The following is a 19,814-nucleotide window of genomic DNA, read 5'->3' as shown; positions in this document are numbered from 1 at the left end:
GTTGCGGTGCCCAGCGCCCGTCCGCAGTCACCCTTTGCAGCCTGTGACTCAGCGGTACATACGGTCATGTGACCTTGACGTCTGGTGTCCGACCGTTTCGATGGCGAAATTTGTACGGTAACCGCACTGGTCTCAAGCGTATATTCAGTCATGTCTGGCACAGATTGACTCTGCATGTTTATCTTCTGACGCAGATTCATATCGACGTCTCCATGAGTCGAATGCGAAAATTCGAATCAATAAAAAGAAGCGAAGTAGAAAGACTCAACCGTAACCGAAGCAGTGACTGACGATTCGGTATCCAGTCCTGAGGCTATTCCGTCAGCACCTCATGGAATTGCAGCCGGCCCCGCTTCACAGCATCCCCAGCCAATAAAAAAACGAAATCGTCAACACCTGCTGGCGGCCGTCCCGTTGCCGTTTCTGGTTGGGGAACGGGGGATCAGAGAGCTCCAGGCGTCCGCACCTCCACAGCTGCACTGGCATCATCGGAGGCATCGCGGTCCCTTGATTCAACCTCCCGCGAAGCGCCCACCTTGTAGATCGTCTCGTGTTCGATCTCCTTGACACGCATGCAGGATTGAGCCTGCCCTGCGACTCAATCGGCGTTGAACCCGAATCATTGATAGGCTCACCTGCCACTACCGCGTCTTGCCGCCTCGAAGCTCCAACAGCCGAGCGCCGAACAAACGTCCGACGTCCTATCTGCCCGCCATACCTCTCTCTCTCTCCGGCATGATGCAGTCCACCGATTCCTTCGTCATCCACGACGACATCTCGCCCTCCTCTGACCTCGACGAGATCGATTCGCTGCCGTCAATATCTAGTAGTGTGCTCGACTCCGAAGACGACTCGGATGCGCAGGAGGAATGGGAGCGCAGCTTGGAGCAGATCCAGCTCCTGCTGACCATGGTCATCGTGCCGTTCGCCGGAAAGTACCTGGGTCGCAAATTTGCGTACTGGAGTGAGCTTCCCTAGAACGTGACGCTGGTCCTGCAGATGCTAACCCTGCTGGCACAGGTTGGTCAAGATATATGGAATGGATGCACAGCGTCGAGGTGCGGTGGACAAACAAGGGCGCCTTCAAAGCTGCTGGTGTCGCTGAGGCTGCGGCTGCTTTATAAGGAGCATGATAGTGGTTTTGATAAGTAACTTCGCAAGAGACGCTACGGAGTCCAGAAGTTGGTGTTGTGGCCCAAGGCGGCGGTTGTATACATTTGGATGGCGTTGAGGCCCGCTGTGATAGATCAAGGCGGCACATACAGAAGCAAGGCACAAGACCTCGCTATGAAGATTTGCAATTCAATGATTTCCAAGTTCAATGATGAATTGCTCGCAGGGGCGGAGTCCTTCGAGAGTTACATCCCCGCGGGCCACATCCTGTCACGAGGGTCTACTTGACAACATCGCTCTTGCACGCCGTCACACATGGAACTGATGAAAGAAAACTCGCATTCATTGGTATCAATCATTGTGATTCTGCTACACAAGAGGGTGCTAAGCAGCCTTGCGACTGTTCCCAGAGCACCGTGGCACTTGGCCCCGCCGTATCCATAACCATATATCCATGTCATCCCATAACCCATATCCGGTCATTCATTACTACTATATGCCATCGTGAAAGGTAACATAAAAACAACAGCATGCCGCCAACGCCGTCAGAACCCAACAGCTATTCAAGGACCAGTCGTGAATGCCGTATGTATGACCCAGTGGCCGCACCCAAAGAACAAAAAGTCGGGTGATTGTTTTTCAAAAGCGTGTATCTTGTATGGTGTATGTTGTCGGCGAAGCTTTAGGCTCCAACCTGAGCCATAGAGGGCCGAGAGCTGCGAATAGAGCCACCACCGCCACGACGGAAGTCCATGAAGGTAAAGAACGCTCCGGCACAAAAGCTGGCGAACAAAAACCACATGAAGACAGTGCTCGCTTGGATCTCGCGGCAGCGCTTCTCGTCGTCAGCGGAGCCCCAGACGATATAGTCGCTTGGGTGGTCGCGACCGTCGAGCGTGCCGCAGTTGACGACACGCAGTTTGGCGGACAAAACAATGCTGTCAATGAAGGTGAAGAGCAAGGCCGCACCGTCGAGAGCCAACATGACCAGGGGAATGGCGATGCCGGTGATGAACGATGTGGCCAGGCCGTAAAGAGCAGCCAACCAACAGATAACAGCAACGAACATTGTGAAGTTGATCGCAGCCATGGCAGACCCAGCACCGTTAATGTTCAGGGCGATGACATTGCCGATCAATGCTGTAACGAGCAGGACCCAGAGGACCTGAACGCCTCGAATGGCGACCTTGAAGACTGATTCCATCATGTTGGATAAGTGTTGGACCGCGTCCGGTAACTTGGATGATCGGGGTCGATGGGTTACTGGTGAGTTGGGTGCTAGGAGCAAGAGCTACTAGAGTTGTGTAGAATGACGTTGTCGTCGAGGGTTGTATGCGTGTGTAATTTGAAGTTGGGAGTAGTGGCGTGACTGGCGTCTGACGATGAGTGCTCACGGGATGATTTGCAAAAACAAGCAATTGTTCATTGACTATGTCTGTGTGTGATGTGGATGAAGACAAGAAGTCAGTAGACGTGGAGCAAGATCTGGCAGGGTGGGCGTGGAACAAATAAGACTTGTCTGGGTTGTTCAGGCTGGTTGTCGGGTGAGTAGAGTCGCGGTGGAAGGAAGCGGCAGGAGGCAAGGGTATCTTTAATAACTGAGAAGGGGCGGGAAGGAAAGGCAAGGGCGGGATGGAATGGACTCGACGAGTCGGCCGAGGAGGGGGCTACCTCCCAGAGCCGGACACCACCAAATCCCAGTCAGATCTAGCACTCATGGATGGATGCACTTCACTGACTGACAGAGGTGCAGAGTCGCCCGACATGGGAAGAGAACCTTAGGGAGGGCACGGAGGGCCGGGACCTGACATGGACGGTGGACGCGCGGGAGCTGCACAGGCGCAGGCGTGACGGGTGAGAAGTTCGATGATTTCCATGGCGATCGGCAGTTGCGGGAACTATGACCTCACCAGCCAATACCTCTGCTCAGAGCGCGCTTCTCTAATTTTTTATTTGCCTCGCAAGCTCGCAGGCGGCATTCTCTGCGCCCATCTTGGGTACGTACCGTGTCCACGTCTGGCCGAGCGCTCCCGCAGGCCCTAAGAGACGCCCCAAGACGTCCAATGGCATCATCCAAGGGTCCTAGAAGCCGCCAAAGCTGCCACTAAGGAGCTTGGACAAGACCGCGTTCAGCCCAACAGATGACTCGCCTGTCCGCGTCCGTCATTCATCTCCTCATTGACTCTCATCTGACTGCCAGATGTCGCTCTGAAACGCAACCCTCCACGACACTTTGAGATCCGAGAAAAATAAAGTCCAAAGACCAGTGGCGCGTGTCTGCTGGCGCGTCTCCCGACGTGGCCGAGAGTTCGAGATCCAGTCCGGTTGTGGCACTGTTTGCAGCTGCAGGGCTCTTCTCTCCGCGGGGACCTCATCCAAAGGTTTTTTGTTATCTTTATTTTTTCAATCGCTTTTTTCTGACCCTGCTGCGGCTTTTGGGCCCTGTCCAAGTTCCCTGCGTGGTGGGGTGATGCTGGTTGGCAGGTGAAGAGCCTCTCAGTCCCCCTCCATCTTCTTGGCCCTGTGTGGCCCTCTTCTTGCCTTCTTTGCCCCACCTTGGCCCTTCCTGCTGGGTTCGAATTGCCCCTCCTTCCACTGCAGCAAATCCCAACCTTCCCGGCGATTCGCTGCCACAAACACAATCTGGCCCAGCAACCCTGGAGGAAACATCCACTGCCACACACCTGCACCCCAGTCACGATCGCCCTCACCCTATCAAACCTTGAGCGCGGAGGTTATCGTGAAACAACGTGAGCCAGCATACCCGCGCCTGCGAATTTGTCGACATCAAACTGACGCATGCAAAACAGACTTCACAGTTGCGATTCATTGAGGCAGGCGGGTAGATTTTGGCTGCGCCCTCAAAGAAAGCTACAAAGAGGCAGCAGCAAAACACCAATCCCATCGCTTCCTCAGCGAGGCGAAACCCTGCAAATATCTCTAAGTGGCTGCAAGTGAGAACAGAGTAAGTACACTGCAGGAGTCCTGCACCTGTTATTTGCGCCCGGATTGTTAACCACGGATGCAGGCCGCGGGCAGCAAGACCCTGGTGGACACAATGGCAGACGACACCGCCCAGTACCCCAGAGCAAGCCTCGGTGGCATTCCGCCTGAGTTGTTCGACCATATCATGTCCTATCTCATGCCCAACATCCCCCCGACTGTTGTCATGAGACCCTTCGAAACCTCCTATGATATTCATACCAGCGCAGCGCAGTATGAAGAGTGGCAGTTGACCCGAGCCGACCTCGTTTCTCTTTATCGAACATCCAAAGGCATATCTCGAGCATCCGAGCCAGCTCTCTTCAAGAATGTTGCTCTTGCGAAGCCCTATCACCTTCGGCGCTTCCTTCGCCTCCTGACCTGTCCAGCCAAGCATGGCCTTGGAAATCATGTCCGAGCCCTCTACCTCCTCGGCGAGTTCCAGCTAGGACCACGAGTTCCTTACTTCCGCCTCTGGCGTCAGCTGTACAACACCAGGACCCTCACAGACCTGGCTATAGTTCTCACATTTATACCCAATGTGGCTGAGTTCTTGATCACCTCTCCCAACGAAAAGTACTTCGAGCTGCTGATACGGACGATGCGACATCAAATGGAGTACACTCATATGATGATTCCTTCCACTAAGACACTCAAGCAACCAGAATCTTACGAACTGAAGCTGCACAACATCGCATGTGAGGGAAAGACACCCCTAACGCTCCACCCCCTTTCCTTCGACTCGCCGTTTAGCTGCGTGCGCACCCTTCGACTCCGTCACGACTTCACTGACACTGATTCTGACATCGCCGGAGACTCGTTGCCTGAAGCTCATCGCCATCATTTTTCTTGCAACATCCCTACTTACCTCTCTCAGCTGCCCAACCTGGAGATCTTCGAGCTTCTTTCCGACGCGCCTTGGTGCTGGAGGCCTATCGACAAGCACAGGGATGACGTGAGTCCGCCGGATTACAGCGACATGCCCCGGATGAAGAAGATTGTCCTGCACCTTTCTTGCATCCAAGAACCAGAGCTAGTCGGCCTTCTGCTGGCGTGTGCTAACCTGCAGGTGCTCACCGCATACTTCTCGAGGAATACCAACCCTCACCAGTTCCGACGTCTTCCTCAAGGTAAAGACTTGAACCAGGCCCTCCGAGGTCTCTCTGGTAGCTTGCGCCACCTGGAGCTTGTCGCCGCTAAACCTGGAAACTACTTGCCATCATACCCAGAACGCTTCGCTGGTCAGAGGCGGAGACTTGACTGCCTTCCTTATCTCACCAATGTGAAGACTCTCGTCGTTGACTTTACAGGCCTGTTCGGACTCTGCGATTTTATCAATGAGAACGACGTGCTCGACCTTTGCAATCGCTTTCCCCCTAACGTCCAAGACTTGACGATCGGGTGCAGATGGCATTCAAACCCCCCGATTCGAATGGCGGTTGACTACGATGACGAGTTGCGGGTTGTCAGTGCTTTGGCAGACTGTTATAACACCACTCTTTTCAAGCTTCGACGACTAACTCTGGATATTCCCACGAGTTGCTCCATTCTGGAGCCGCCCTGTCCACGGATATTCCTTTCACACCCCATGACCCCAATGGTCGCATCACGCCCAGTGGCGTACTTGATGGACTGTGGCATCGACGTCAGCTTCCACAATATTTGGCGCCAGTTCGAGTACCAGGGCCAGATCTTTGAGAACTCTGCAATTGACCAACAGATAGAGCGAGTAAACAATAGGATCACGGAGGAGAACCGGCGCCGCAGGCTCCTTCGGACGGGCGTGAAGGCCCCGTGGTACCTCCCTAAAGAAGACTACGACGCCCTACTGGCCAAGATCATGTTTGGCTAGGGCCGTCGTCCAACAAGGTCGGCGAAGCACGATCAATCGGTATGCCACGTGCGGACCACTGACGCGGGACGCCAAAGAAGTAGCCATGACGTCATCGTCGTGGACTTTTGCTATACACTACTGCGGGAGTGGCCACCTGGGCTTCTCTAGCCTGAAGTTGCGGCCTTTTACCCACTACTAACCACACCAGCTTGATGCTACAATCAGGACCGGGACTTGTGGGTTGGAGGAAAATGGATCATATCGAAAAAACTGGATGCGTCATGATGGCACGAGGATATGACGGACTGTTGGAATACATGTTTGGAGAAGAGGATCGATCGATCATTGGTATTGGCTTTTCATCAGGGAATCACAGGAAAGGACAAAGTCACAGCAACGGGATCTTTTCAGGAGGCCAAAAAGGGACGATTCATTGGCATTGGGTCTCTCCAGAGCTTACACGCAGAGACGAACGGATTTGCATCACGAGAAACAGTGAAGAAAGCTCATGAGTTAGCAAGGAAAACGCCCGCAATATTTGCTGTGTCTGCAATGATAACAATGACCGAGTGACTCTTCTCTGTACTCCTGTTTACTTAACCGTCCTCATTCGTACCTACCCATGCTTTATCTTTCCCCGCAGTTGGAGATCTACCGGCTAAAGTTCAACAAGCCTTCGATATACTTGCGGGTATCGATGCCAATCCCCGACGCAAGACGGCCCGCGCCGTCCCCCCACCCCGTTCCGCCCTCGGCGAAGGACGAGCTCACGCCACGGTAGCCAGCATGGTCGCTGGCTCTGCGGATCAAAAAAATCTCTTTGCTGACCTTGGGAGGTGCCGGCGAAGCCTTCTTGGGCACCAGCGTGTCTGGGCCAGATCCGCTCGTCGGCGAGGAATCGTCAGTCTCTAGCACTTGCTGGCCTTGCTGCCCCTCGTCGACGTCTGATGTCGGTTCGGCGGCCGCCGGGCGTTCGAGAATGCGTGACCAAACCACCCACCACCCACGGTTCGTCTTGCAAGTCCGCTCGAGCTCGTTGATTTCGGACCGTGTGATGTTGAAAAGATTCAGTAGCTGCATGTGCGTGTTCATAGCCTCAACGCGTGACCAAGCCGGTTGCGCGTTCGGGTTAAACATCTGAGTGTAGTCGGGGATGTTGGGTATCGATGAGTGCACCGTCATGGCCTGCGCGTCCCACACAAGGTCGTAGATACTGCCCGTCGCAGAGCCGATACTCGGCCGTTCGGGTCGATATTGGATCGACGACAGAAGAGGCTTGCGAAGGGGCAGGAGCTGGTGGTGCAGGGATCTGTAGAACGAGTTCAAAGCCAACGAGTCGGTCCTCAGCTCAAACAAGAAGGTGAAGATGAAGGGCTTGTTGATGTAAACAATGACACGCAGCTTGCTCGCCTTATTAGAATCCTGGTTTCCAAACTGCGGGTTGCTGTTCACAGCGTTGGCACCGAGAGGCGTGATTTCGTTCGTAAGGCTGCTGAGGTCCTTAGTAAAGGCCGCCTCCGCCCGATCCTTCCCTGTCTTCTCGAGCTCAACGTGGACTGTGCGAAGCATTGTGCGGGAATTTGACTCGGCGGCATCCGGATTCTCTGCCCCCGTGCCCCGCTCGTTTTCATCACTGCCGCCGCTGTCCTCAACGTTACCTATTAACCCAATAAGAAAGTGGCCGGCGTCGTCGTCCATGGCCTTGGGTTTTGGTGCTTTACCGAAGGGATTTTTGGGAATCTCCCCAGTCTGGTGTGCTGCGAGGGCGGACAGTTCGTCCTTCGCCGCGGAAGAGGAGGCGTCAGGTTTGCCGATGGACCAGTACGTGCCGTAACCGAGCTTCATGACTGTCATCAGCTTGTCCAGATGCCCGTCGCCTTCCTCCTGCGCAGTTGCCTCGTCTTTGCTAGACCCGGGTCGCTTGGCCTCTTCCACGGTGCCTATTTCCCGTCCTCGCCTTTCTGCAAGCGTCATCGTAGACCTCGAGCTTCCCCCAGACCCGGAGCCGGAGTCTGTCCGGGTGGTATTCGGGCGGGCGGGCGGCCGCGCGGGCGGGGGCGCAGGCGCAGCTACAGCCGGGGGGGCCTTCGCTTTTGTTGTTTGCGATACCGATGGTTGCTTCGTCCTTCGAGAGCGACGAACAGCTGTAGGACTTTCAATGACGCCGTAGGCATTTTCACCCCAGGCGTAAAGATCCTCCATCCAATGCGCCACATCCCGCACGGATTTCCGAGACAACGCGCCCGTCCCCAGGAAGATGGCGCCGTCCTCGGGGGCGGGGTCTTGCCCATTACCCAACCACGAGCTTTTGGGATCCTTGCCATCTTTGGCTTCACCGTCGGCCTCAACAGACCCAAACTTGGAGACTACGAGGTCCACGAGGCCATCTATTCTCCCTACGAGGCCTTCTAGCACCTCCCGTTCTCCGCTACCCCGCTCCTCTTCGCCAACGCCAATGCCTAGTTCGCCGGATGCGGCAACGTTGATGCCGGCGAAGATTGTACGTGCCGGGTTGCCCTGCAGCAATACATTCCAAGTCGACAGGAAAAGATCCCAGTAACGGCCGAGGAGACTGAGAAACCTGGGTCTACGAGAACGCACAAACAGAGCGCTGAGCGAGGTTCCGTGGTGTAGCAGGAAGGTGGAATGAGCACGCAGTAGATCTTGCAACAGAAGAGTAGCGGGCTTGATCTCCTTAGACGAATACTCGACCACCTCCTCTGGAGTTTCGTTGGTTTTGCCCAGCTGCAGCTTAGGTGGTAGAGGGATGCGGGTTAGATCGATAGACTGCGAGACATCAGAATTTGAAGGGAGATACAATTCTGCGATAACAGGCGTACAGCAAGAATCCACCAACCTGGCTCCAGCTCGTGGAGGACGACGCGGGATTTCTCCGTGTCTATAGAATCGACAGGCTGGCCGCCAGAAAAGCTTTTGCTGAACTCTACCATGCCCTGGGCAAGGCCAATCTGACGAAGTCGCTCATTGCGTTCTTCTTGAGATATGTTCTCAGTAGGTTTGCTACGAGAACGATGGCGACGTTTCTGTCGCTGAGTGCTCACGGAGGCGTAGTATACTATTTGGTCGTCAAGAGTGTCGTCCGTGTTCCCCAAGGACGGGTTGAAGACGGCGAGGAAGCCCAGCTGGGCCGGAACGATCCCCCCGGGAGACGATGCCATTGCGGACGTGGGTATCTGATCTGTGTGGATTCACTGAGAACGGGTCGGAGTGTCGTGTCGGGATTTCTGAACAGCCCCGTAGGCAGGAGCAAAGGGCTGCGGATGAACGATGGCTTTTAACTGCAACTGATGATGGCAGCGTCGTCGAATCACTCTGACGGGCCAGCCGCTCTAAAAAGCGTTGCCAGGCGCAGGTGGCAGACGCCGACCAAAGGTGCGATGCGTGTGAGAGACGGCACGAAAGGTGTGAGTGAGGTGAAAGGTGAAAATGGCCCAGAGAAGCGTGGTCGATGTCTGCGGTGGGCGGCAGCAGCGGTAGCAGGGCGCTCCCAAGCGGTCCACGCAAGCGCGCAGCAGTACCTACGGGTTTGGCGATGGTGATGGTCTAGGCGTAGGACATGCGGTTTGGGTTGGGGTCTGGCCGGGCGGAAGGTCGGTCTGGCAGAATGGAACCTTGCTCGGTTGATAAGTAATTGGGTTGATGTTGAGCTGAGATCCGAATCTCGATCCTCCCCCACGATGCAGGGCAAGGCCGTGTGGTGTGGCGCCAGCACCAGGAGAAGCGAGGCGGATGGGAAGTGCTTGAATGCTTGGGTGCTTTGGTGGAGGCCCGGCAACCCTGCAAGTTGGGATTGGCCCATGGCCCAGACCGCAATGGGCCTCGCTGTCTGCCCTTTAGCACAACGCACTTAGCACCACCACTGGCACATAGCAGTGCTACCTATTCGCTGCAGGACCTGCCCGGAGACTCGTCCGACATTGGACAAGTGAGGGGCTGTGAGCTGCTGTCACTGGTTGAGCTGGGAGCCTGCCGGCTTGGATTGCAGCGTTGTGCGACACCAGATGGGATGAGTAGTGCTTGTGCCTACCTACCTATCTCTGGCCAAAGAGCGAATAGAATGCCACTTTTGCACCGGATGTTGCCCGGTCTCTGAGGTCTCGTGTTTGGCTGGCATGGCAGGCTAGTCGTCGACCCCGGGTACTTGATCCATTATGGGCAGGTTGCAGAGGACCGAGGTAGACCTGACTACCTAAGAGCCTTCCCCCTTCTTGCGGGCTGTCTTACAATGTCCTCAGGCAGGTGTCCTACACCGAACGGCAGGTGGCGGGTGGGGTGACAGCCCGCTGTGCGCGTCTCGCTAGCGTACATACCTTAGTGTCAGCCAAAGTCCTTCACGTCTTCTGTGATTGCCGCATTTTGATCAATTCGGTTTCAGCGGCGGTCAAGCATGGGAAAGAGTCTGGACTGGCCTAGATGGCAACTTGCCTCCCTTCAACACCTAACCGACACCAGAGATTGCCCAGGGTAACAACGGCACGCGACACCCCTCGTCGAAAAAGAATACCATGATGTGCCCATCAGCAATTCGTAATCCGCATACACAGTTTGATGTCTGCCCACGCACCCACCACCTAGAGAAGCTTAACCCAGGTGCTCATCCAGCAGACTATCTATTCCCCCCCCGACAAGACTGGAAGAACGTGAAAGCCATCTCGAAGCGTGGCCTCTATCTGAGCCAATCATCGGCTTTTTCCTCAGCTACATCGGTTAAAGACCACGATCCATTCTGCTACCAGTACCACGGCACTTCCTCCGCCCCCGCCTCATATGCCATGTGGCTTACTGCCACCACTAGCGGCCTCAGTGCGCTAATTTTTGCAAGCAATTTGTCAACTAGGTCAGCTCATAGATGAACCTGCCACATGAGTATTCGCTCTTCGATGAGCAATTATACGTTCGGATTCGCTTATATTATACTCTCATGACTGTCGTGCGATATCCCTGAATAGCTTCAATCGATGTCCATATCTGGCATATCTGAGATGCTCTGGCTTAAAGACGATGGTGATCATCTATGTAAGCTTGCCACACTCGGCTCAAAGTCGGCTAAGATGGCTCAATCGAATAACGAGGAAAGCGAGAGACAGTGATGGCCCTGGGGTATTCAGTCATATGTCTTCAGACCAGATTTGGATTTCAAAATCTTCACCAGCTTTCCGCCACTAGTGATACGTTGACAAGCCAGAATCATATTGCGACACGCTGGAGGGAGAGTAGGATATTGAGCTGAGAGAGAAATATACGTAATGAGTCTATCGATCGTCATCAAAAATAACCTAAGGTCAGATTAGCCCTGATACGGCAACCTGTGTAAATATAAACCAGCAGGCCCGTGGAATTTCATCGAGAACCGCTGATTTGAGTAGCCAAATATAAAGAATGATCTCACCTGATCGGTTGGCACAGATATTTACCCAGATGAATAGACAAGTGCAAGTGCCTTTACGAGCAGACATCGACGAATCCCGAACGAGTGGTGGTGTCTTCTTATGATTCCGGGCTTTAGATACGCAGCGCTCCAAACCTGTCAGGGAGCGAATCGAATTCGTAATTTTGATTCAACTTCTCGTCCAGAGCAGAACAAACACAACGGCGCTGATGTGTCAGGCGCACTCACGGAGGTGTTGAACCTCCAAGCATGTGGACCCGGCCGGGATGTCAAAGTTGCCAACCCTGGAAACAGACGAGCATCATTGTGGATCCATCCGGGCGCACCCGGCCTGGCCTCCGTAAGCCCGGGCCGGAGCTGTGGAGCTACGTGTGATCAGAGCCAACGGGGCATATCGGAGATGCCTCGGCAATCACAATGTCAACTTCGCGTTCGTCTCTGCGTTGGTGGCAGTGGATGTGTGAACAGAATCAAGTCAATGACATGCTACCGGCCCTGTCCCAAACTGCTTAGATACATATCCAATGTACAGCCTGCGGAATACTGTCCTTATCCAATGCGTGCAACGATAATTCTCAAACGCTGTAGTCCGATCTAGTGGAACTGATCCTCAGTCACGCCCTTACCCATGGCAGCGGTACTGCTGATGCCACCGGTGACCATCTTTTGAAGCTCGTCGACGTATGTCGCACCACTCCACTTCTGGTGCTTGACCACATCGACGCCTCCTTCCATCTCGGGTTCTTGGACAAGCTCTCCGTAGGCACGCATGCCCTGCTTGCTGTAGGCCTTGGCGAACTTGTCACTGATGAGCGCGGTCGTATGCAAGCCGGCGAGGGTGATGAATTGCCAGCAGTAGCCGAGGGACGCCAGGCGGCGGATGTAAGTCTCCTGCTCGGCGCGGGGCATCGCCGTCTTCCAGTTGAAAGAGGGCGACAGGTTGTAAGCGAGCCTGAAAAAGGCACTGATTAGTTTTGATTTCACTACGGGGTAAGGTTGAACTCACTTTTGCTCGGGCCAAACGGCGTGGACACCTTGAGCAAACTCTTGCGCCTGCTTGAAGTCGGGAAGCTTGCTCTCCATCCAGATTGCGTCGCAGTAAGGAGCGTAGGCGATGGCACGGTTGATGGCGCAGTCGCATCCGCCCTTAAGGCGGTAGTAGCCCTCGCGCGTACGGGGCGCATCCCAGTCGAAGAAGACATCACTGCCAACAACGCCCTTGGCAATGGCGCGGGCCTCAGTGTTGCTCTTACCTTTGGCGGCATTAGTGTACTGCTTGATCATGTTCTCCTTGTTCGGGCTGGGGCTGGCCTTGATGGCGTCGACCACAGCCTCGTCGAAGCGCTTCAGGTTCGCCTGCTTCAGCCAGGCATCCTCAATGGACTGAAGCTCGTCGCCGAGCTTGCCCGCCTTTTCTGCTGCGAACATAAGGTCGTTCAAGGACTGAAGGTTGGGGTTCGTGGAGCCGAGAATGAAGGCATGGTCTCTGGGGTCAATGTTGGTGGAGATCAGGGTAGCGGCCTCGGCGTCAGTTCGGGCGACAGCGACCAGGTTGGAGCCCATGATGTCGGCCTGCGCGCGGATGGCAACGAGGCGGTTGATGTGCTCGCTGATGGGGACAAGGACCTTGCCGGCCATGTGGCCGCACTTCTTAGTGCCAGGGGCCTGATCCTCAATGTGAATACCAGCAGCACCCTTCTCGACAAAGAGCTTGGTGAGCTTCATCACAGCGGTCAGACCGCCGTGACCGGTGTCGGCGTCGGCGATGATGGGTCTGAGGTAGTCAATGTTGGTGAGCTTGGCTCGGGCCTCCTTCGGAACGCTGAGGCGCTCTTGACGCTGTTTCCTGTCGTGGAACAGCTGCGCCATGAACAGGTGGGCAACCTTGTTGGGCACGGTGGTCTGCACGACGGGTAAGCAAGGCACTCCTTATTTGGACGACGCAAGTCGACACTCACATAGGGGTAGTCAGCCAGATCCGGGCCAGGCTCGTCAGAGGCGGAGGCGGTTGACGATGATTGCCAGCCGGAGACGTAGACAGTGTCGAGGTACTTGGCCATTTGGGTGACCATTGTGGGCTCCAAGCAACCGTAAGTGTAGCTGGCGTCCTTTGTCTTGAAGCGGTTCTCGAGGATGTCGAATAGCTTCTTTGATTGCGCGTTGCTCGGGTAGTCGACCTTCAGGTGTCCTCTCTTGCTAACGATTTGCTCAGCGGTAAAGGGACGCTTCGTGAATCTCCAACGGGGCTCGCTCCACCAGCGCTTGACCTCCTCGACCTCCTTGAGGAAGAGCTCGTCTTCGCGGTCGGGATCCACGGCGGGGTTAACCATGTTGTTGGCAGCCATGATGGGCAATTTGAGTTTTGTGTAGTAGATGAAGGTATTCCGAGAAGGAGCAGCTAGAGATGCTCGGCGTGGTATGAAATAAGACGAGTGGCAGTTCAGTAAAGTCGCAAGTAGCAAGATACGTGGAACTAGACGAGTGGCACCAGACTAATGATGCTATTCACAACTCAATCAATGGCAGACGGGTTCAAGAAGAGAGAAGAAGACTTGGAGAAGATGGGAAAGAAAAGAAAAAAAAGTCAATCCTGTAAGAGTCACAAGCCAAAGGTAAGGCAATAACAATAAAGAAGCAGCACTAGCTTGCCATGACCGCCCATCGGCAGTCTTCGGCCAAAAGGCGTTCCTGGCCCAATCGTCTTACATCTGTTTCGAGGAAGGTACCTCTTACCTAGGCCCAGGCCAGGAGCTGGACAGTGTGAGAGGAGGTGAGAACGACTCAGGTCCGGTAGCTTTGAGCATAGCATGTATCGATAGCTTTCCTTGGCCGGGAGGCAGGACCGTGTGGTAAAACAGACCTCGGAACTGAGAATAGACGAGGACGGAATCCAGCCGAAAGTACCTTGTACATATCTGCATGCTCTTCTTGCCTTCCCGCAGACTAGAGACAACTGACGACGTGGGGGAATGCTTGGCCAACTGGCGTGTTTGGCGTATGTACCTATCTACCTTTTCCACAGCGAGTGGTGACATGCCAGGCGCAGTCACCAGGTAAGGTGAGGTGGGTGAGGCGCGCCAGTGTCAGTGTGGTGTATGTACTCGCATACGTAGGTATGGGAGAAAGGGGTGACGTCTGGATTCGGCTCAAAGGGGACGGATGGGGCGAAACTCAGCTACTTCCTCATTGCCGTCATTGGCCGAGTTGCCGAAGCTCCTTGCATGTCCCCCGCCGTGCCCCGCCATGCCTCCGGTACCTGGGGGAAACACTGGGGGGTGAACAGACAGCAGCACCTCATGCAATGCCAGCTACCTCTTTCAACGCACCTGCTAATGGTTCATCCCCCAGGAACTGACCCGACAGCTGTGACTGTACCCGTCCCCGGACCATGGGAAATAATTCTGCAACCGCAAGCAAACGTTGACGTCTGCCGATTCCGATGATGCAGCCCCATCTTCACCCGTGCCCGATGGTTCAGACCGCCCCGTATTTCCCATTCAACTGTGTGACATGCTTGAGGAAATGTTTTCTCCATGCTCGTGGATTGCAATCCAGACAGACTGCTCCTGACCAGATGAAATGGAATAAAATAAAGCCATGTCTAACCAGCGTGGCCGAGTCCTGCCCCAAAATCTTGCGGGGTAGTGTAGTGGTTGTCTAGCATGTGAAGAATTGCTCTGAGTCGTCGCGATTGGCACTGGCGCTCCCAAAGCCGATCACGCTTCGTGGCGTGCGTCACACCTTCCCCAACCTTGCGACTCCAACCTTTGAAAGATGCCTCGGCCCTCTCACACTGTGTTCCGACGAGTCTAGCCGTTCAAACGAGGACAACCCGGAATCACCCTACGTCCATGCTCTGAATGTCCTCATGTCAGTCACATGTACCCTGGCGAACGGCTCAAGCCACCCTGCCATGTTGCCAACCACCAGCTTCAATATGCTCCAAAGGACCTCAAGCTCACGGAAGTTGCCCGATCTACACGTGCTGAGCTCTCTATTTCCCCTCATTTCATCCCATCATCTTCGAGGAAAAAAATGTCAGTTTATCCAGGATTGATCGCATTGGGCGGATATCTAGTTCGGCTTCGCAGCCAGTCTAGCCTGTTTTGATGAGCTTCCAGATCCCTCCGCCCCCCAGCCATTCATTCAATCATCCAACGGCATCACCACGCGTAGCCAAATCATTCTTCAACTCCGAATACCGACATACAACCCTCAGAATGCCGCGGTACAAATCGAATAGCAATTGGATGCACAACTCTCTTGGCCCACCGATGCGACATGAACGAATTTACGCCGGAAGCTGTACCGTTTGTACCAGTCTAATGCGTCCACGAGAGAACACACTCTCTCCCCCTCAGCACCCTGGCCATACTCAGGCCAGCTCTGCCAGGGACTTCTCGTTGTTCTGCTCGATGGCCTTGATGAAGGTATCGTACGGGGTGAGCGTGCCCAGGGCACGACGCATGTGGGCGTTTACAATCTGCAGACCGTAAACGTAGCTGGCGTTGACCCATCCGAATCTGTCAAAAGTTAACAACCTGCTCAAAGAATAGCGACGACACGAAGACTCACCCTTCCTTGGCAACGCCCTTGAAATCCAGACCCTGGTTTCCGTACTCGGCGTCCACTCTGTGGGGATCGATTGGGCGAGTAACGTCGTACTTCTCAACGACGACTCCGTTGAAGTCAACGAAAGCCTTGGTCATCATGAACAACCACTTGTACGCCAGACGCTCGGCCTCCTCATTGAAGCTGTATCGCACCAGTCCGGTCCAGGCGAGCATCTGCTGAGGAGCCCAGCCGTAGGGGTAGTCCCATTGACGGTTAGGTCTCTCCAAGCTGACTTCACCACGAGACTTCAGCGTACCCGACAAGAGACCGCCAATCGCCTCGAACTTGGGGAGGGCTTTCTGCACCATGTCCGCTGCCTGCTTGGGCGAGGCAACGCCTGCCCACAGCGCCCAGAAAGTCGTGCAGCTTTCGTACGTGCACCGCTCCTTCTTAGCGGTGTCGTAGTCGAAGTACATGCCTTCCTCCTCGTTCCAGAGGTATTTGTCGAGGGCGAGCTTTCTGCGCTTTGCGCGGCGGTCCCAAATGGCCGACGTAACCACCTCACCAGCCTTGAGCGGACCAACAGCGAACTCTGCGGGAATGACGAGCTTATCGTTGAACACATTGCGGATGGTGCGCGCAATATCCGTCTCATACTTGAACAGGAGTGAGTTCAGGTCGATGGTCGCGAGGTTAGCGCAAACCTTCTCGAGACGGTACGATGTGTCGTGGCCAGACTCGCGGACAGCTCTGTCGTGAAGGAAGTATTCATCAAGCTCAGGCTCCTTGATCTTTCCGTGGTTGTAGGCTTGCACAAACTCCTGCCAGCTCATGCCGTACTTCTCAGCGTACGGCTCGAGGACGTGGACGAAGTGACCAGCTTCCGTCTCGGGGGGCACACCCAATCCCTCGGGTCGGTACCGAGAAAGGCCAGTGACGGGGTCCAGGCGCGGCTCAGAAACCCAGACACTGTGGTACTCCTTGATGGCGGCCAGCATGGATGTACGCAGGAACTCTTTGGCATCAGGCTCGTGCTTGATCTTCTCGTAGACACGGAGAGCCATGTCGGTCAGGAATGGAGGTTGAGAACGGCAGAGATAGTAGGAGCGAGTGGCGTTCAGAATCTTGCCGTAGTGACGGATGGAAAAGCAGAAGTTTTGCACCATTGACTTGGCAAGATGGACCTTGTCGTTAACGAGGAGTCCCAGTGACTCCATGTAACTGTCCCAACCGTACAACTCGTTGAAGCGTCCTCCGGGCACGACGAAAGGCAAGCCCCTGAGCGTATCCTCGCCCGTCACCGGATCCTTGATCTTTTCCATCTCGACGCAAAGGAGACCGGGCTTAGCATTCATGTCGCGGACCAGCTCCGGGGTGATCACCTCGGGAAGGAGCTGAACATCCAGGCGGATCTCCGGTCTCTCCTTGGCGACCTTGGTGTAAAATTCGAACTGCTCCGGCGCTCCTACAGGAACATAGATGCGCGGGCGAGGGTCGTCCGTCCAGTCCTTGGGATCCTTGGCCGCGATTTCCACACTCGAAGCATCGATTCGTCTGGTCAGACCGTCCCAGAAATGGTCGCGGATAAGCCGAGACAAGCGGTTCACAGGGTTCTCGTTCAGTCGTCCTTCGTCGAGGATGATTTGCTTGCGTCCATACTCCTTGGCGAGTGACAGCTCCTGCAACAAGTTGGAGAGCATGTATGTTCCTCGGACATCGAATCGGTTGTGGCCGGCAGAGGCGGCAGTTCTCAGCGCAAGTACCTGTGTGGATACGTAAGCTTCAGTGGCCTGACGTGGAGCGAAGATACTCGCATACCTTAGGGCCGTTGTCCTCAATGGTGATCTGCATGTTTCCATCGGTGTCTTCCTGGGCTTGCAAGCTCTCCAGGGTCTCGTCGACATTGATGAGGAACTTTCGACCGCTAGAAATAGAAGCTTCGTCTGTAATATTCACAGTCAGCCAATGGGCCTCGGAAGTGCGGTCTGGCTGGCGTGAGGTGAAACTTGCCATGACTGCCGCGGCGGAAGGGTTCACGCAGTCCAATACGCTCGAATTGCTTGAACAAGCTGTTCTGTACACACAAGTTAGCTCATCCTTGCAGGAGTATCCGTTACGGAACACAGGCGGTCAGGGATGTCGGCGGAATTGGGGTCGTACCTGGGAGTAGGTTCGAGTTCGAGGGCCGGCACGGTTGTTGTGACGGTCGTCAGAGGTGTAGTAGGTTTTGGCATCGTCGAAGACACCAGCGTCGGTGGTCGAGCCGCGATGGCGGCGTTGGGTTGGGGAAGACATGGTCGGAATGGCTCTCGGCGGGGAAGGTCTGCGGCGATTGATAGATAACAAACGCGGGGTGCGCTGTAGATGATCAATTGGCGGTAAGGGGGAATGAAGGTGCGGCCGGTGGGCGGAAGGATGCTGTCACCGGCCGGAGGTGAATTTTCAGGATATCCTTAGGACAGGAATAATAATACTCTTTGCTGCGTCTCGTCGTGGCTGCGTTGTCGGATGGTGAGAGAAATGGGGGGGAGATTGGGGTGTGCGAGAGCAAGCGTCACGAGGCCACGGATTGGGGAAGGAAAGAGACAAGGGGCGGCGTGGGATGGGGGTCGATGCTGTCTCGAAACCAACCAAGCTGTCTCTCTCTCTCTTGACGGGCTCGGGCTGTAAAGTTGGCAAAAGCTTCCTACGGCTGACAGCGAACAGGGGAAGGGGAAGGGTGCCTGCCGCCTTAAAGTGAGCGGGTGGTGTGAAGGTGGTAGAGCCAAGGCAAGGTACTGTCAAGTAGGTGCAGCAAGGTGCGCAAGTACGTTTTCAGCATCCAGGTCCCGTTTCGTTGGTTTGTCTGAACTTTCCGGCAATGTCAGAGTGATGTGCAAGCGGCGCGATCTCTACAGTTATTTTCCTCGAGGAGTGAGGGGATTTTGTCCGAGATGAACAATATTTCGAAAGGGGACGATTCAATTCCAAGTTCTGGTCTCCTTCTCCAGCGATATCCGGATGACGCTATCGCGCGTTGCTTTTCAGTGGTCTCCCCCCACGCTGGGATCCATCTCGCCTCGCTGCAGGGCATCCGTACGGGTGGAAGCCGGTAAGGCGGTGGGCGGCAACGACACTAGCCAACGACGGCACACAGCTAGCCCCACCCAATACCTCGAGGACCAACCAGTCTCAACGCTAAATCTGAACCGTGGGCCCAAGCTTCCCTGTGCAACTCCCCCAAACGGCAGCAGTGGCAACTTCCTCCCCAAGACATTGACAGCTCCACGACTCGATCGTCCTTAGTTTTTACCGTTCAAGTTCAGAAACTAATTTGTTCATGTCAACTGGCTATCCTCAGCATATTAGGTAAACATTGTCCTCCAGCTTTGACATCAAACTCAGGGACAAGGCTCATGTGATCAAGACGTACTCCGACACTCCGTCTGGTCTTTTCATGCGGCATGTTCATCGCCTGCGGCCAAACTGCGGTGTGCGTTCGCAGCATGCTTGCTTCTCCCATTGTTCTCCCACCTTGTCTTGTTGGGTGCAGACTGAATGCCACCTCGGGGCAAGCTGATTTGTGACCTTCCACTGAGATGTCGCTGTGCCTGCCAAGACTCGACCACACCTCGGCGACTCGCAAAGGCAGCATTCGGTCACACCACGTCCTGTACGACCCGACCTGCCGACTACGGACCTCTACTCCGCAGCAACAGGAGGAGGCGGCCAATGCCAGCCCGCACGTATAAGTAGAACGACGACATCGTCAGCCACCATTCGGACACTGCCCGTCTCATCCCACTCCGCTCCGCCTCCCATTCTGACTCCGACGGAAAGGAAGAAAAGATGTGTAGTCTCGCAGGGAGACGCCTCAAAGCCACCGGACGTTGAGGGGGAAAAAAAAGTGTTTGTGCGTGGTCAAATATGGTATTGAAACGT

General features: G+C 55.0%; 6 protein-coding genes across 6 annotated transcripts; 2 read left to right on the top strand and 4 right to left on the bottom strand.

Annotated features, from left to right (window-relative positions):
* Nucleotides 1-738: 738 nt before the first annotated feature.
* tam7 (Uncharacterized protein) lies at nt 739-1,124 on the top strand (the record flags this gene model as incomplete). The annotated part of the gene is made up of 2 exons (XM_037328499.1): nt 739-964; nt 1,021-1,124. The coding sequence occupies 2 exons, from the start codon at nt 739-741 to the stop codon at nt 1,122-1,124; spliced, it is 330 nt and encodes a 109-aa protein (XP_037173515.1).
* A 671-nt stretch (nt 1,125-1,795) lies between these two features.
* NCE102 (Non-classical export protein 2) lies at nt 1,796-2,320 on the bottom strand (the record flags this gene model as incomplete). Its single annotated transcript, XM_037328498.1, has 1 exon — nt 1,796-2,320. One exon carries the CDS (start codon nt 2,318-2,320, stop codon nt 1,796-1,798), a length of 525 nt encoding a protein of 174 aa, XP_037173512.1.
* A 1,851-nt stretch (nt 2,321-4,171) lies between these two features.
* Nucleotides 4,172-5,947, top strand: CGCA056_v013253 (uncharacterized protein; the record flags this gene model as incomplete). Its single annotated transcript, XM_037328497.1, has 1 exon — nt 4,172-5,947. One exon carries the CDS (start codon nt 4,172-4,174, stop codon nt 5,945-5,947), a length of 1,776 nt encoding a protein of 591 aa, XP_037172675.1.
* Nucleotides 5,948-6,580: 633 nt separating this feature from the next.
* Nucleotides 6,581-9,108, bottom strand: CGCA056_v013252 (Vacuolar fusion protein CCZ1-like protein; the record flags this gene model as incomplete). Its single annotated transcript, XM_037328496.1, has 2 exons — nt 6,581-8,716; nt 8,770-9,108. The coding sequence occupies 2 exons, from the start codon at nt 9,106-9,108 to the stop codon at nt 6,581-6,583; spliced, it is 2,475 nt and encodes an 824-aa protein (XP_037172674.1).
* A 2,825-nt stretch (nt 9,109-11,933) lies between these two features.
* Nucleotides 11,934-13,684, bottom strand: ICL1 (Isocitrate lyase; the record flags this gene model as incomplete). The annotated part of the gene is made up of 3 exons (XM_037328495.1): nt 11,934-12,291; nt 12,346-13,241; nt 13,298-13,684. The coding sequence occupies 3 exons, from the start codon at nt 13,682-13,684 to the stop codon at nt 11,934-11,936; spliced, it is 1,641 nt and encodes a 546-aa protein (XP_037173510.1).
* Nucleotides 13,685-15,714: 2,030 nt separating this feature from the next.
* Nucleotides 15,715-18,188, bottom strand: NTH1 (Neutral trehalase; the record flags this gene model as incomplete). The annotated part of the gene is made up of 5 exons (XM_037328494.1): nt 15,715-15,862; nt 15,915-17,656; nt 17,712-17,836; nt 17,910-17,967; nt 18,054-18,188. 5 exons carry the CDS (start codon nt 18,186-18,188, stop codon nt 15,715-15,717), a joined length of 2,208 nt encoding a protein of 735 aa, XP_037172676.1.
* Nucleotides 18,189-19,814: the final 1,626 nt, after the last annotated feature.

Source organism: Colletotrichum aenigma (genome assembly GCF_013390185.1).
Source record: "Colletotrichum aenigma strain Cg56 chromosome Unknown KSG_Cg56_contig09, whole genome shotgun sequence".
Classification (NCBI taxonomy): Eukaryota; Fungi; Ascomycota; class Sordariomycetes; order Glomerellales; family Glomerellaceae; genus Colletotrichum; species Colletotrichum aenigma.
This window is presented reverse-complemented; position numbering and strand designations above follow the sequence as displayed.